At 41.6% G+C, this 13,617-nt stretch overlaps 1 protein-coding gene across 1 annotated transcript in view; it reads left to right on the top strand.

Moving 5' to 3' along the window:
• Positions 1–13,617, top strand: part of LOC137413377 (zinc-regulated GTPase metalloprotein activator 1) — a 308,658-nt gene that overhangs the window by 263,652 nt on the left and 31,389 nt on the right. Inside the window, exons 9-11 of the mRNA XM_078774120.1 lie at positions 3,942–4,008; positions 8,228–8,296; positions 10,090–10,155. Coding sequence (XP_078630246.1) covers positions 3,942–4,008; positions 8,228–8,296; positions 10,090–10,155 — 202 coding nt within the window. The remainder of the gene's footprint in view (positions 1–3,941; positions 4,009–8,227; positions 8,297–10,089; positions 10,156–13,617) is intronic.

Genomic DNA, 13,617 nt, shown 5'->3' on the forward strand with positions numbered 1-13,617 from the left:
TCTTTCAAGTTATTACGTTTAACACTTTTGCTTTGTTTTCGATCAGTATTTTTCCCCCTGCTGGGCGGAAAATTGCACCAGGGGAGTGGGGAGTAAATAAATAAAAGGAAGAGAAGGAATGATGATAGGATAGAGAGGAGGTACAGGGAGTGTAGAGAGAAGGGAAAGGTTTGGAAATATGAAGGGGAGGGAAAATGGCATGGATTGGCCTTATGGGTGGGGGGCGAGGGCGACGTGGGCACGTCTTTCCACCATTTAAATCCATTGCCCCTAAAAGAGATGAATGCATCACCGACAGGCAAAGTTGATATTCCATTTATCTCTTGAATCGTGACTATTCCCGACTACAATCTCCTTTTCTTTTCATAAAGTGTGTGTGTGTGTGTGTCTGTGTATGTGTGTATCTATGTATGTGTGTGTATGTATGTACGTGTGTGTGTGTATGTATGTATGCATGCATGTGTATTAGGGTGGCCCTTATTTATGAAAGTTTAAAATGTTAAACTCTCACCCGCTACAACTGGTCCATTTGCCCTAAAAACGAAACAGGCCAAATGTCAGCTGAATTCATAAATATGTAGAGGTAGTCCAGCACCCTTGAACATTTCCCCCTACAGGCCACGTGATTGAGGTCACGTAACACTAAAAACACATATCACAGATAATACAGTATGTATCACAGGAATAAATAAACACCGTTTGATAAAACATGCTTATGAATAATTATCACATCTATGGACTAGAGTAAGAGTGGTAAAACAATCAACTAGTTAAATTAAGTTTATCACAGATGCATCAGTAAATTATTGTTATAATGAGTTAAAATAGACGCGTAACATACATATGAAATAAGATATCATGATTGCAATATGGCAGTGTATAATAAATACTTACTTACACTAGATAAGTTTATAAAATACATAATATTATTGAAAAAAAATAAGCGTGTATACATTGAATTTAAATATATGTGTAAATGATTGTCAAAAGGACATTAAAATAAGAGCTCTCACCCTTATACATCTTGTACTCGTATCTCAGTCATAAATGTTGTAAATAATTATGTAAAAGTACTTGTAAATTAATATTAGATTCTGACATTCCTATTTTTTCTCTTTCACAGATTGAGTGTCAGTATGGCAACGACTAGAAAGAAATGCGAAGTGTTCTTGTTAGGCAGTGCAACAACAGAATTTGTTGGTGCAAAGCTTCCATCAAACCGGCAAGTACTTGGACTCTTTATACCCCGGCATCTCAATGAGAAAAAGACTGTGCGAATCTCTTGCACAGAAACTGTTCGAGAGCTTTCCCCTATCTGGGTTGATCGGGCTCGGATCCCCATAAAGGCAGAGCAGCATTGTATCAAAAAGCTGGAAACCCTCTTTGGCAGATGGAAAGACCTCAAGAGGCTTAGCAAGCGGGCAACTGATGGCCAAAAGAAGAATCAAGACGAGTTTGTGAATTCTTTAGATGACCTATTTGACATCGCTCATGCAGATGCTGTTTATTTGATCAAAATCCCAGAAGACAAAGAATTTCTCCTCACCCGACGTGAGAAAGGACGCCAAGGAACAATGGGGTCAGTTGATAAGGCCCTAGCTGGGAAGGAAGAACGTCAGGCCTTGAGAAGGCAAGCAGATGTACGCAGACAGCCAAAGGCCCTCACTGACCAAGAGGCTTCAACATCGCAGTCGGTGCTAGCATCTTCAAGTAGTAGTGGTGAAGAGACAACAGATGATGATAATCCTCAAGGAGCTGTAGGTGTTACTCCTGCTAAGAAATTCAGGGGCAGTACAAACATTATCACTCAGACTCTTGCCGCTGCTCTTGATTGTCTGATCACAGATGTCTGATCGAAAGGCAACTTTTGTACTAACAGAAGTAGCCTTGAGCCTTGGTCACAATCCTGAGATAAATATCAACCGATCATCCATTGGACGTCAACGGCAGAAGGAACGTACTCGTTTCTCAGAGAACCTTAAGGTTGAATTCAAGAATGAAAGTCCAGTTACAGTTCATTGGGATGGGAAACTGTTTATTGATCTGACTGGGAAAGTTCATGTAGAACGTCTCCCTGTACTTATTTCTGGACAAGGAGTAAGCCAGCTACTTGGTGTCCCTAAGATATCAGGAACTGGTGAGGCCCAAGCAGATGCTGTTTTCAGAGCACTGCAAGAGTGGGGTGTCACCGATCAGGTGGTAGCTCTGTGCTTTGACACAACTGCTACGAACACAGGACACAGAAATGGGGCATGTGTTCTGTTGGAACAAAAAATTAGCCGTGACGTGCTGTACTTTGCATGTCGTCACCACATTATGGAGCTGCTGCTTGCTGCAGCATTTAAAGCAGTCATGGGGAGCACCTCTGCACCGGAAGTTCTTCTGTTTAAGAGATTCCAATCAAAGTGGGACTCTATTGACCAGACTGCATTCATCTCTGGTCTCTCTGATGAATCAGTCAAAGACCGCATTCTCCCTGTGACTGATAAAGTTATCGATTTTGCAAAGAAGCAGCTTGACCTCAATCAGCCACGGGATGATTATAAAGAACTTCTGGAACTGACCATTTTGTTTCTTGGAGGAGTTCCTGCTCGTGGCATTCATTTCCGTGCTCCTGGTGCGATTCACCATGCAAGATGGATGTCGAAGGCCATCTACAGTCTCAAAATCTGGCTTTTCCACCAACAGTTCAAGCTGACGGCACGAGAGAGGAATGGCCTATGAGAAATTTGCCTATTTGTTTCTGAAGTGTATTTGCAAGCCTGGATGAAAGCTCCAAGTGCAGCTGAAGCTCCAATGAATGATCTGCTGCTGATGAAGACCTTGATCTCTTACAAGACTGCAAGTCGTGCAATCTCAACAGCCACTAGTGAGAAGTTGAGGAACCATCTGTGGTACTTGTCAGAAGAGCTGGTGGGGTTGGCCTTGTTCGGCAAACAAGTGCCTATCGCTACTAAACAACTGATGGTGGAAGCACTGAAAGGCGAGTGTCCATTAGATGAAGAACCATCAAAGATGCCACGGCCTGACATGAAAGCCTTAAGCGAGAAGGGAATTGAAGAATTTGTGTCACCACCCACAAAAACATTCTTCGAAAAGTTGAAAATCTCGTCAGACTTTTAAACTGTGGATCCAAGCACATGGGGTGACCATGAAGGCTACAGAGCTGCTGTGGAACAGATCAGGGAGTTGAAGGTCGTAAATGACCACGCTGAACGAGGTGTGGCCCTCATGAAAAGTTACAACCGGCTCCTTACCAAGGATGAGGAGCAACTCCAATTCTTACTTCAGGTCGTGTCTGAACACCGCCGTACTTATCACGACTGTCGGAAAGCAACATTGGCTAAAATCAGGCAGCAATGATATGACTTATGTTGGTGAGAACCTTCCTTGACTAGAAACTAATATAATAACATCAGGAAATATAATAACATCAGGAATGTTAAATAGAATGAGAAATGAAAATAACTTTAAGAAGTGTATTTGTACAGTAGTATATTTTGTTGTGTGCTCTCTATATATATAAAATCTTGATTCTTGAAGGTGCCTGGACTACCTCTAAATATAAACAGACTTGTATGAAATTTTGACTGCAGTGTTTCCATCCCAAATGGGTCACATTTAGGCCATGAGAACATTCAAATTAACGTTTTAAAATTTTCACTCCGTTTAAGGGCCACCCTAATGTGTATGTGTATTATGTTTGTGTGTGTGCGTGTGTGTGCGTGTGTGTGCGTGTGTGTGCGTGTGTGTGTGTGTGTATATATATATATATATATATATATATATATATATATATATATATATATATATATCTGCGTGTGTATGTGTGTGATTTAAAGGAAACTTTGTTGAAATACCGATCAAATGTCGATCCAATTTTATAACCACCCTTTTGTAACCAACCAACCTCATGATCTTGTTTACGGTTCTTTTTTCAGCTTGCGGGAGAGGTTATCCCAGCTCGAAACGCAAGAGGGTGCAGCAACGCATGGCCACCTGGACCAGGTAGTGCTCGGTCAGAGGGAATTCACCTTACACCCGCCCAAGCACCTTTTCCGAGACCAACCTGCAATGAAAATTGAGGAGTGGGGGGGGACAGAATGTATAGTATAGGCCTCATAAGTTGTAGACTTTCTCTTGTTGAGCTAAAAAAGATTATTTGAACTTTGACCTCAGCCCTGACAAAGCTCAGTCCATCTGGGACCAAATGTGCCCACCGTTGCTGTCGGATAAGGAGGCATCTCTGTTGGGAGGATGTTCACCATCATTCATCATGCTGGTCACCTGTTTTCCGTTCCCATCTAAACTGCCCACCATGCTGGGAACCCGGGTTCAAATCCCAGATAATTATATCCGTTTGGCAATTGTCGCCGTCCTTGTGATTCATCGACACTGACGTCTGCAAATGTCTTCCTCCTGCATGTGATTTATACACGAGCTCCTCTATGAACCATAGATTAATGTAAAACGGATCACATGCGCCCATCACAAATATTATTAGACTCGTTTCGGCCTGGCGCTTGAAAGAGACAATGGAGCGCCTGTAAGTGGTGGCGGCGGCGACTGTGTGAACTCGCATAATTACAGTCACGCATCGGTTATGGTGTGCACATCGGATTTTCAGAACCACCACGTGTCTGCCTTCAGCGTCCCTCGAAACAGGTGCAGTTTTCATGGAGGGAACGCACCATGAAAATCTCCATCTTGGCAGAAGATGCCGGCGGGAGAAGATCGTGCTGGATCCTGGATCCGTGGATTGTTTGTATGGAGTTTCGTGCGAGTGTTGTTTTCACGCTGGGATTTTGGGTTTCACGGTGTAGGGAATGCCGTCTAGAACAGCGTTTGTCTGTCCGCATGTCCCCACAAACGTCACTGAAGGATCCAGGGGGTGGGGGGAGGGAGGGTGCACCCCCCACCCCCCTTCGGATTTTCGATGATAAATTATAAGCTATGAATATCCTGCAACGGCCCTCGTGTCCAGATTATTTTGAATAAAGAACGTTCCAGGCAGCTTACTAACGCTCAGAGATTTTATTTGCAGTTAGTCTAATTAACTCAGGAGATCAGAACAATCATTTCGGTAGACCTACACAAATCAGAAATTCCACATGAGAAAGCTCCAGTAGAACTACACAAAAACGTGCCACGCACACACACACACACACACACACACACACACACACACACACACACACACACACACATACACTCACATACACACACTGACATACACACACAAACACACAAACACACAGACACAAACACACGCCCACACACACAAACACACACACACACACAACCACACACATACACTCACACACACACAAACACGCACACACATACACTCAAACACGCACACACATACAGACACACACACAAACACATACACACAAACACGCACACACATACAGACACACACACACACAAACACATACACACAAACACACACAGACACAGAGACACACAAACACACACAGAAACACACACAGACACACACACAGAAACACACACACAGAAACACACACACACAACAAACACACACACAAACACACACACACACACAAACACGCACACACATACAGACACACACACAAACACATACACACAAACATGCACACACACAGACACACAAACACACACACAGAAACACACACACACACACACAAACACGCACACACACACAAACACATACACACACACACAGGCACACAAACACACACAAGAAACACACACACACACACACACACACACACACACAAGAAACACACACACACAGAAACACACACACACACAAGAAACACACACACACAGAAACACACACACACACACACACACACAACAAACACACACACACACAACAAATACACACACACAAACACACACACACACCCACACCCACACAAACATGCACACACACACACACACACACACACAAACGCACACAGACACACACACAAACACACACACACACATGCATACACACACACAAACACGCACACAGACACACACAAACACACAGAAACACACAGAAACACACAGACACCCACACACAAGCACACAAACACAGAAACACACACCCACTCACACCCACACCCACACACAAACATGCACACACACACACACAGAGACACACACAAACACACAGAAACACACACAAAGACACACATACACAACAAAGACACACACACAAACACACACACAGACACCCACACACACACCCACACACAGACACCCACGCACACGAACACACACACACACGAACACACACACACAAACACACAGAAACACACACACACACACACACAGAAACACAGACACACACACAAACACACACACACAAACACACAGAAACACACACACAAACACACAGAAACACACACACACACACAGAGACACCCACACCCACACACAAACACGCACACACACAGACACACGAACACACATACACGCACACACCCACACAAACACACACACACACACACATCTCGTTTTTTCATTTCTGTTCCTCAAAATTCTATCTCTCTCTCTCTTTTATTCACACACACACACACACACACACACACACACACACACACACACACACACACACACACACACACACACACACACACAAAATTCATCAATTTATCGTAGAAGGAACAGCTGAGCAAGTCGGTTCACTAGTTCGTCGATCTCGCCATTAGTCATCGTGAATCTGCTGAACTGTTAGCCCAGGAAAGAACGCAAGGAACTGTAGAAACTTCCAAAAACGCACGAATTGCCGTTGATGACAATCAATTTTTTTTTATTATAATTTCCTGGGGGAGGACCCCTAGACGCCCCTTTAGTTCCCCTTCCCCCCCCCCCCCCCTCCCTTCAGCACTCTGGCTCGGGGAACCCCTCCATCTTGAAATCCCTGGATCTGCCTCAACGTACACCAATCAGAACTGAGGATCTGGTCACATGACAGGGGGGAATGTTTATTGACCATTACAGTTGCATATTTTACTAAAATGAAATATAATGAACCTTCTGTGAAACGTTTTGGGGTCCCAGGGGGTGTCAGTAAGGTAGCTAGGAGGTTTCACAAATTCCTCAATAAAATTATGATTTTCAAATGTGATCGACACAGACTTTGCTCCCGATGATGACGGTTCACTGGTTTGATAATATCTCAATACAATCATTATTTAACATTATATTTTGATATATTAACACTACCTTACTATAATTCACCAAATGTCCGTCCGTCTGTCCGTCTATATGTCTGTCTGTCCGTCTGTTCCCAGGTTCCGCAAAAACGGCTGAACCGATCGCAACGAAATTTTGTGTGGGTAATCCTGGGACCCTCTGGAGTAAAATAGGCTATATTGTTTTTCCAAATTTTTCCCAATTTCCAATTTTTCCAATTTTCCAAATTTTCCAAACAAGATGGAATAATATTTACCGATATGAACAGTGATGTGGCTTTTATTGAAATTCTACAAATACTGTTTAGATTTTGATGATTTGCGTGTGATATGATTTAACGGATGTTTATATAAATCGTTTGAAATAAAAAAAAAGCCTTCAATTTCTCATATTTTGCCTTTTCATTTGGGCCTCCCAATTGAAGCCCCGCCTGTAGGGCGGGTACCGTTGCTAGTAGCATTAATTTGTGATTTGAATGATGAATTATGCTGTTTGGAATGAAAATATAGAGATATTGAGTTTAAAGCTAAATGAGGAAATGACGTATGGGTTTCCATCCGTGACATTCGCGGATTTCCCATTTGCAGTTTCGCCATTAACTGGATATAGCATTTTCAGACCGGGTACGTTTTTTGTCCAAGTCCTTCACGAACCTGCTGTCAATTCCTGACGTTCGACAGTAGGTGGTACAGGAATGTGAAATTTAATTTGCCATTAGCCGTTTTTTTTAAACCAAGTCATTCATGGACCGGCTGTCCATGCTTGAAGTACAAAAAATGAATACTAACATTATTTGCTAACTGGTATCCCCACCCAGGTCATACTATCCTCTTCAACTAAAGTATCAAAGTAGCTCGGCTACACCGTTGTTAGACTATCAGTCTTGTTTTTTGATCGCTACGTATTGGAAAGAGGCGCTCAGAATGGAATAGCGTTATTGCAGCACGATATGATGTTTGCGCCAGGGGACGGTGGGGTCCACGGCCCGTTGGTTTTCAATGCAGCCCGACGAGCTTGTGACTTACCCGTAACCCCCCACCCCGTTCTCTTCCAGAGCATTCGCAGTGTCACATTTGAGGTGCCGGGAAGCGTCACGCAGAGCGCCCTCGATGCCTTCCTGCAAGTGGGTTTCTCGATCTCCCACTATTGCCACGCATCCTTGTTTGACTTAAATTGCCTTTGATCTGGTTTTTTTGTACACCGCTCCTTTCCTATTCCATCTCCAGGTGCTGCATGACGTCATTGCTGGGCACCGAAGGGGGCCCGGCGATGACGCGTGCTGAAAGGGAGTACTCAGTTTTCACTGCATTTGTTATTTGCGAAATTCGAAGAATTCTGTCTGTTTGTTTGTCCGTTTTTATATCAATTGCCTACAGGTCACAATTTTAAACCGATCTTTATGGAACTTCACCAAATAGAAGAGTTGGCCATAACGAAGAATCCTATTGATTTTGAGGTCAAAAGGTCAACAACTTTGTGGAATTTCTATAATCCTCAATTTTCATCTGGTTTACTTGAAATTTGAAGAGGATTTGCATATCAGATCACTGAATTCAACCACCAATTATTTTTGAGGTTAACATAGGCCAAAAGGTCAACATCAGCTTAATCTAAAAAAAATTGTCACTTTTCATCTGGTTGACTTGAAATTTGAAGAGGATTTGCATATCAGATCACTGATTTCAACGACCAATTATTTTTGAGGTTAATATTGGCCAAAAGGTCAACATGGGCTTGACCTCAAAAATTGTCAATTTTCATCCGGTTGACTTGAAATTTGAAGAGGATTTGCATATCAGATCACTGAATTCAACGACCAATTATTTTTGAGGTTAATATTGGCCAAAAAGTCAACATGGGCTGACCTCAAAAATTGTCAATTTTCATCCGGTTGACTTGAAATTTGAAGAGGATTTGCATATCAGATCACTGAATTCAATGACCAATTATTTTTGAGGTTAATATTGGCCAAAAGGTCAACATAGGCTTGACCTCAAAAATTGTCAATTTTCATCCGGTTGACTTGAAATTTAAAGAAGATTTGCATATCAGATCACTGAATTCAACGACCAATTATTTTTGAGGTTAATATTGGCCAAAAGGTCAACATCAGCTTGATCTAAAAAAAATTGTCAATTTTCATCCGGTTGACTTGAAATTTAAAGAGGATTTGCATATCAGATCACTGAATTCAACGACCAATTATTTTTGAGGTTAACATTGGCCAAAAGGTCAACATCAGCTTGATCTAAAAAAAATTGTCAATTTTCATCCGGTTGACTTGAAATTTGAAGAGGATTTTCATATCAGATCACTGAATTCAACGACCAATTATTTTTGAGGTTAACATAGGCCAAAAGGTCAACATCAACTTGATCTAAAAAAAATTGTCAATTTTCATCCGGTTGACTTGAAATTTGAAGTGGATTTGCATATCAGATCACTGAATTCGACGACCAATTAAATTTTTGAGGTTAACATAGGCCAAAAGATCAACATAGGCTTGACCTCAAAAATTGTCAATTTTCATCCAGTTGACTTGAAATTTGAAGAAGATTTGCATATCAGATCACTGAATTCGACGACCAATTATTTTTGAGGTTAACATAGGCCAAAAGGTCAACATAGGCTTGACCTCAAAAATTGTCAATTTTCATCCGGTTGACTTGAAATTTGAAGAGGATTTGCATATCAGATCACTGAATTCAATTACCAATTATTTTTGGTAAGGTGCCCCGGAAATGTCGTGCGCTGGAGCATATGGTATTTTATTTATTTATTTGGCATGGGGGTGGTGTACTTTGACTGTATCTCGACTTTTTGTTTTTTTTGATTTGTTTGTTTTTTCTGAAATTTTGCCAAAAATCCCAAAACCCTTGTGGTGTGTGAATTGTATGCTCATTGTTTTCATTTCAGGACCTTTTGTGGGAGAAGAAGATGCTCAACGAAGAAGGACAATGCATGGACGTACTTCGGTTGAAGGTACACATATACAGTAAAAACGAATGTTTTGACATGTATTTTAAACACAAACCATTATCAAAAGGTCGATCCTCTCACGGAGTTCCATGTGTGCCCGTGTATCGAGCAGTGGAAATTGGAAAGAGTTGTCGGTCTCTTCCTTCCTACCGTATATATATATATATATATATATATATATATATATATATATATATATATGTATATATTTCATTCGATATCAGGATTATATAGCACCGCAGGATAAACACATTCGGTGCCAGTACATGCTGAAAGCCTCGTTCATCTATTAAGGATGGATGAGCTCCTTGACTTGTGTAGGCCTATTCTCCTTGCCCATTCCATTAAATTGTCCTGTATGGAGTACATGTAACACCACTTTAAAGATTCTCCAATTAATCCCACATGCTTGTGGGGTCAGCCGGGAAAAGTTTATTTAGGCTCAAGTCTTTCACGAACCGGCTGGCCAGGCCTGACGTTCGACTGAAGGTGGCAGGAATTTGTGATTTGTTCAGGGCTGCCGGCGATAACTCACCTACTCTTCAGGATAGACACAGTGGGATCCATAACGTCCACCAATTGATGCAAGCAGTTGAGACATCCAGCTTAACGTCCATCCTGCCTCGGACTTTTACAATATGTTCACCTGCACGAACTCGCACACCCCCAGCTACCCGCAACCCAGCGCCTGTTTGCATCGTTCCACGTTTGAAATGAAAACGGAGTCCCATTATGCACACGATAACGATTTACAGGGAGTGATTAGATTCGGGAGGATGAAGAAAGTTATTAGCACGTGGTATTTCATAAATCGCCACGTGAGCCATTTGCCTTTTTTCATTACGGGGGTGATGGGGTTGGGTGTTCAGGTTGGGGTCGAGGCATCGATTTGACATTCTCACATTGAAGGTGGAACCGTAAACGTTACATTCCAGAAGAAACAATTATAAAATCGTGCGCTCGTGCACGTATGTATCCCCCCGACCCCCGATCCGGCCCCCAAGATCCCCACCTTCCCTTTTCTCACCCATACCCCACTTGCAAGGCTCACGAAAAACCCGAACGTTAAAGGCAGCAATATGTTAGATTCATGTGTTGTGTCATTTTTATATACTGTACAACATGGCCATTTCTCCCGTGTAAATTAGATGTGTTCACAATTATAGCTTTTACACAATGGGGTAAGGGTAGCATTATTTGCCCCAATAGGGTGTCAGGGCTCAGATCCTGGGTTATATCGGCCCGACTGTCCGTCCATCCGTCCGTCCCTCTGGAGGCCTCCAATCGAAAATGACTGGACGCGTGTCTTTCATATTCGGCACGTGTGTGCAATATCTGGGCACAAGGCACATCAAATGATTTTGAGATCAGAGCCAAAAGTCATGGGATAGGGACACACGATTTCATTTCCGAATCATGGCAATTAAAACAATACTTTACGGAAGAAAATAGTACACGATTATAGAGTGCTGTATATGCTTTCGGGAACCATAATTTATGTATACTCTGTACACTTTGCCATCTCCACTACCTATATACCACCGTGAATTATTGTACACCGCTCCTTTCCTATGCCACCTCCAGGCATTGCAAATCGTCATTGCTGGGCACCGAAGGGGGCTCGGCAGTGACGCATGCTGAAAGAGAGTACTCAGTTTTCACTCTGGTTGTTTGTTTTCTTGGTTGTTTTCTTGTTTTCTTGTTTGTTTGTCCGGACGATATCTCAGCCATCCTTTGAGCTAGGAAGCTGAAATTTCGGCACAATAGTGAGCAAGTCCTTTCTCAAAAACGGTATTTTTTGTTTTTTGAATAATCAATAAATTGAGGAGTTATTTAATTATTAGCGATTAATTAAGTACTTATTTAATTAATCAAATTTCCTTTCTCTTCTGACCATTAACTCAGGCACCTTTTGAGTTAGGAAGCTGTTATTTGGACATGCCAATGACCAGGTGATTTGGCTGCAAAGGCTATTTTTGATTTATTAATTAATCAATTAATCGATTAATTATTTAATTATTCGATTAATGCCAAAAATCTTTTTTTTTTTAAGTTACAGATTCTGATGAAATAGTGGTAGTTTATGTGTTCTCTGACCAAATTGATTAATAATTTAATTTTTTTATGATTATTATTTATTTATTTTCATTATTAATCATTTATTTATTTTCTTTCTCATTTGGCATTATTTATGTATACTTTACGGGAACCTTACGGGAACCTTTACGGGAATCTCAGGCACCTTTTGAGCTGGGAAGCTAATATTTGGACATGAGTGACCAAGTGATGTGGCTATCAAGGATATTTTTGATTTATTGATTAATCATTTCATCTATTAATTATTTATTGATTAATCGATTAATTATTTATTGAGTAATCAATTAATTATTTATTTTTTTATAAATGACTTATTTAATTAAATTTCTAAAAGATACATCTTCGGATGAAGCACTAGTGGTTTAGTTATGCGATTAGCCAATTGATTATGAAAATATTTTGTGATAATCTTTTATTGATTTTAATTATACAATTAATCAATCAATTAGTGTACACCTCTCCCTCCCAATGCAGCCTCAATGAGCTGCACTGCGGTATTGCCGGGCGCCGGAGGCGCCCCGGCAATGCCACGCTGCAGCATATTTAATTATTTGGCATGGGGCGGTGTACTTTGAATGTATGTGTACTTGTTATTTATTTATTTGGATACACTTTACTATCACCGTCCCTCTGGACTAGCCAGTCCCTGGTGTTGGGCTAGCGGCTGGGGTGCCAGCTTAGGATACCAAGGATCCTGGGTTCAAATCCCAGTCGATCGCTGAATTAACGCCAGGGGGGTTGACTCAGCCTGTCATCCTTCCGAGGTCGGCAAAATTGAGTACCAGTACACTGGTAATTCCCTGTTTATCGTAAAAAGGCGACAAACAGGGTTGGCGGCAGGAAGGGCATCCGGCCGTAAAACATTGCTTCAAAAAGGGGACCAAAAAACAACAACAACCACGGTGCCCGAATAAGGCCAACCCCCGCTTTGCGGGGAAAAATGGCCTCTAAACGGTGGTTTTTTACTATCACCGGCACTTACATACCACCATTAATTACATATTTATATACATTCTACCATCTCCACTACCTACATACCACCTTGAATGATTTATTTATTAATATACACTTTACCATCACCACTACTTACATGGTTACATACCACTTTGAATTATTTACTTATATACACAACTTTACCATACCGCCATTAATTAGGCCGACCCCTGCACAGCGGGGGAGATGAGGTTTGCAATCACATGTGTACGTGTGTGTGTGTGTGTGTGTGTGTGTGTGTGTGTGTGTGTGTGTGTGTGTGTGCACGTGAGTGTGTGTGTGTGTGTGTGTGTTATACCATCTTCGCTACCTACATTATTATAGGTTAAGATTCTTACTTTAGGTAAGGGAACTATGTTTTGCGGTTTACAATTT

The sequence above is a fragment of the Myxine glutinosa genome, chromosome 1, assembly GCF_964187855.1.
Source record: "Myxine glutinosa chromosome 1, kmMyxGlut1.1, whole genome shotgun sequence".
NCBI lineage: Eukaryota > Metazoa > Chordata > Myxini > Myxiniformes > Myxinidae > Myxine > Myxine glutinosa.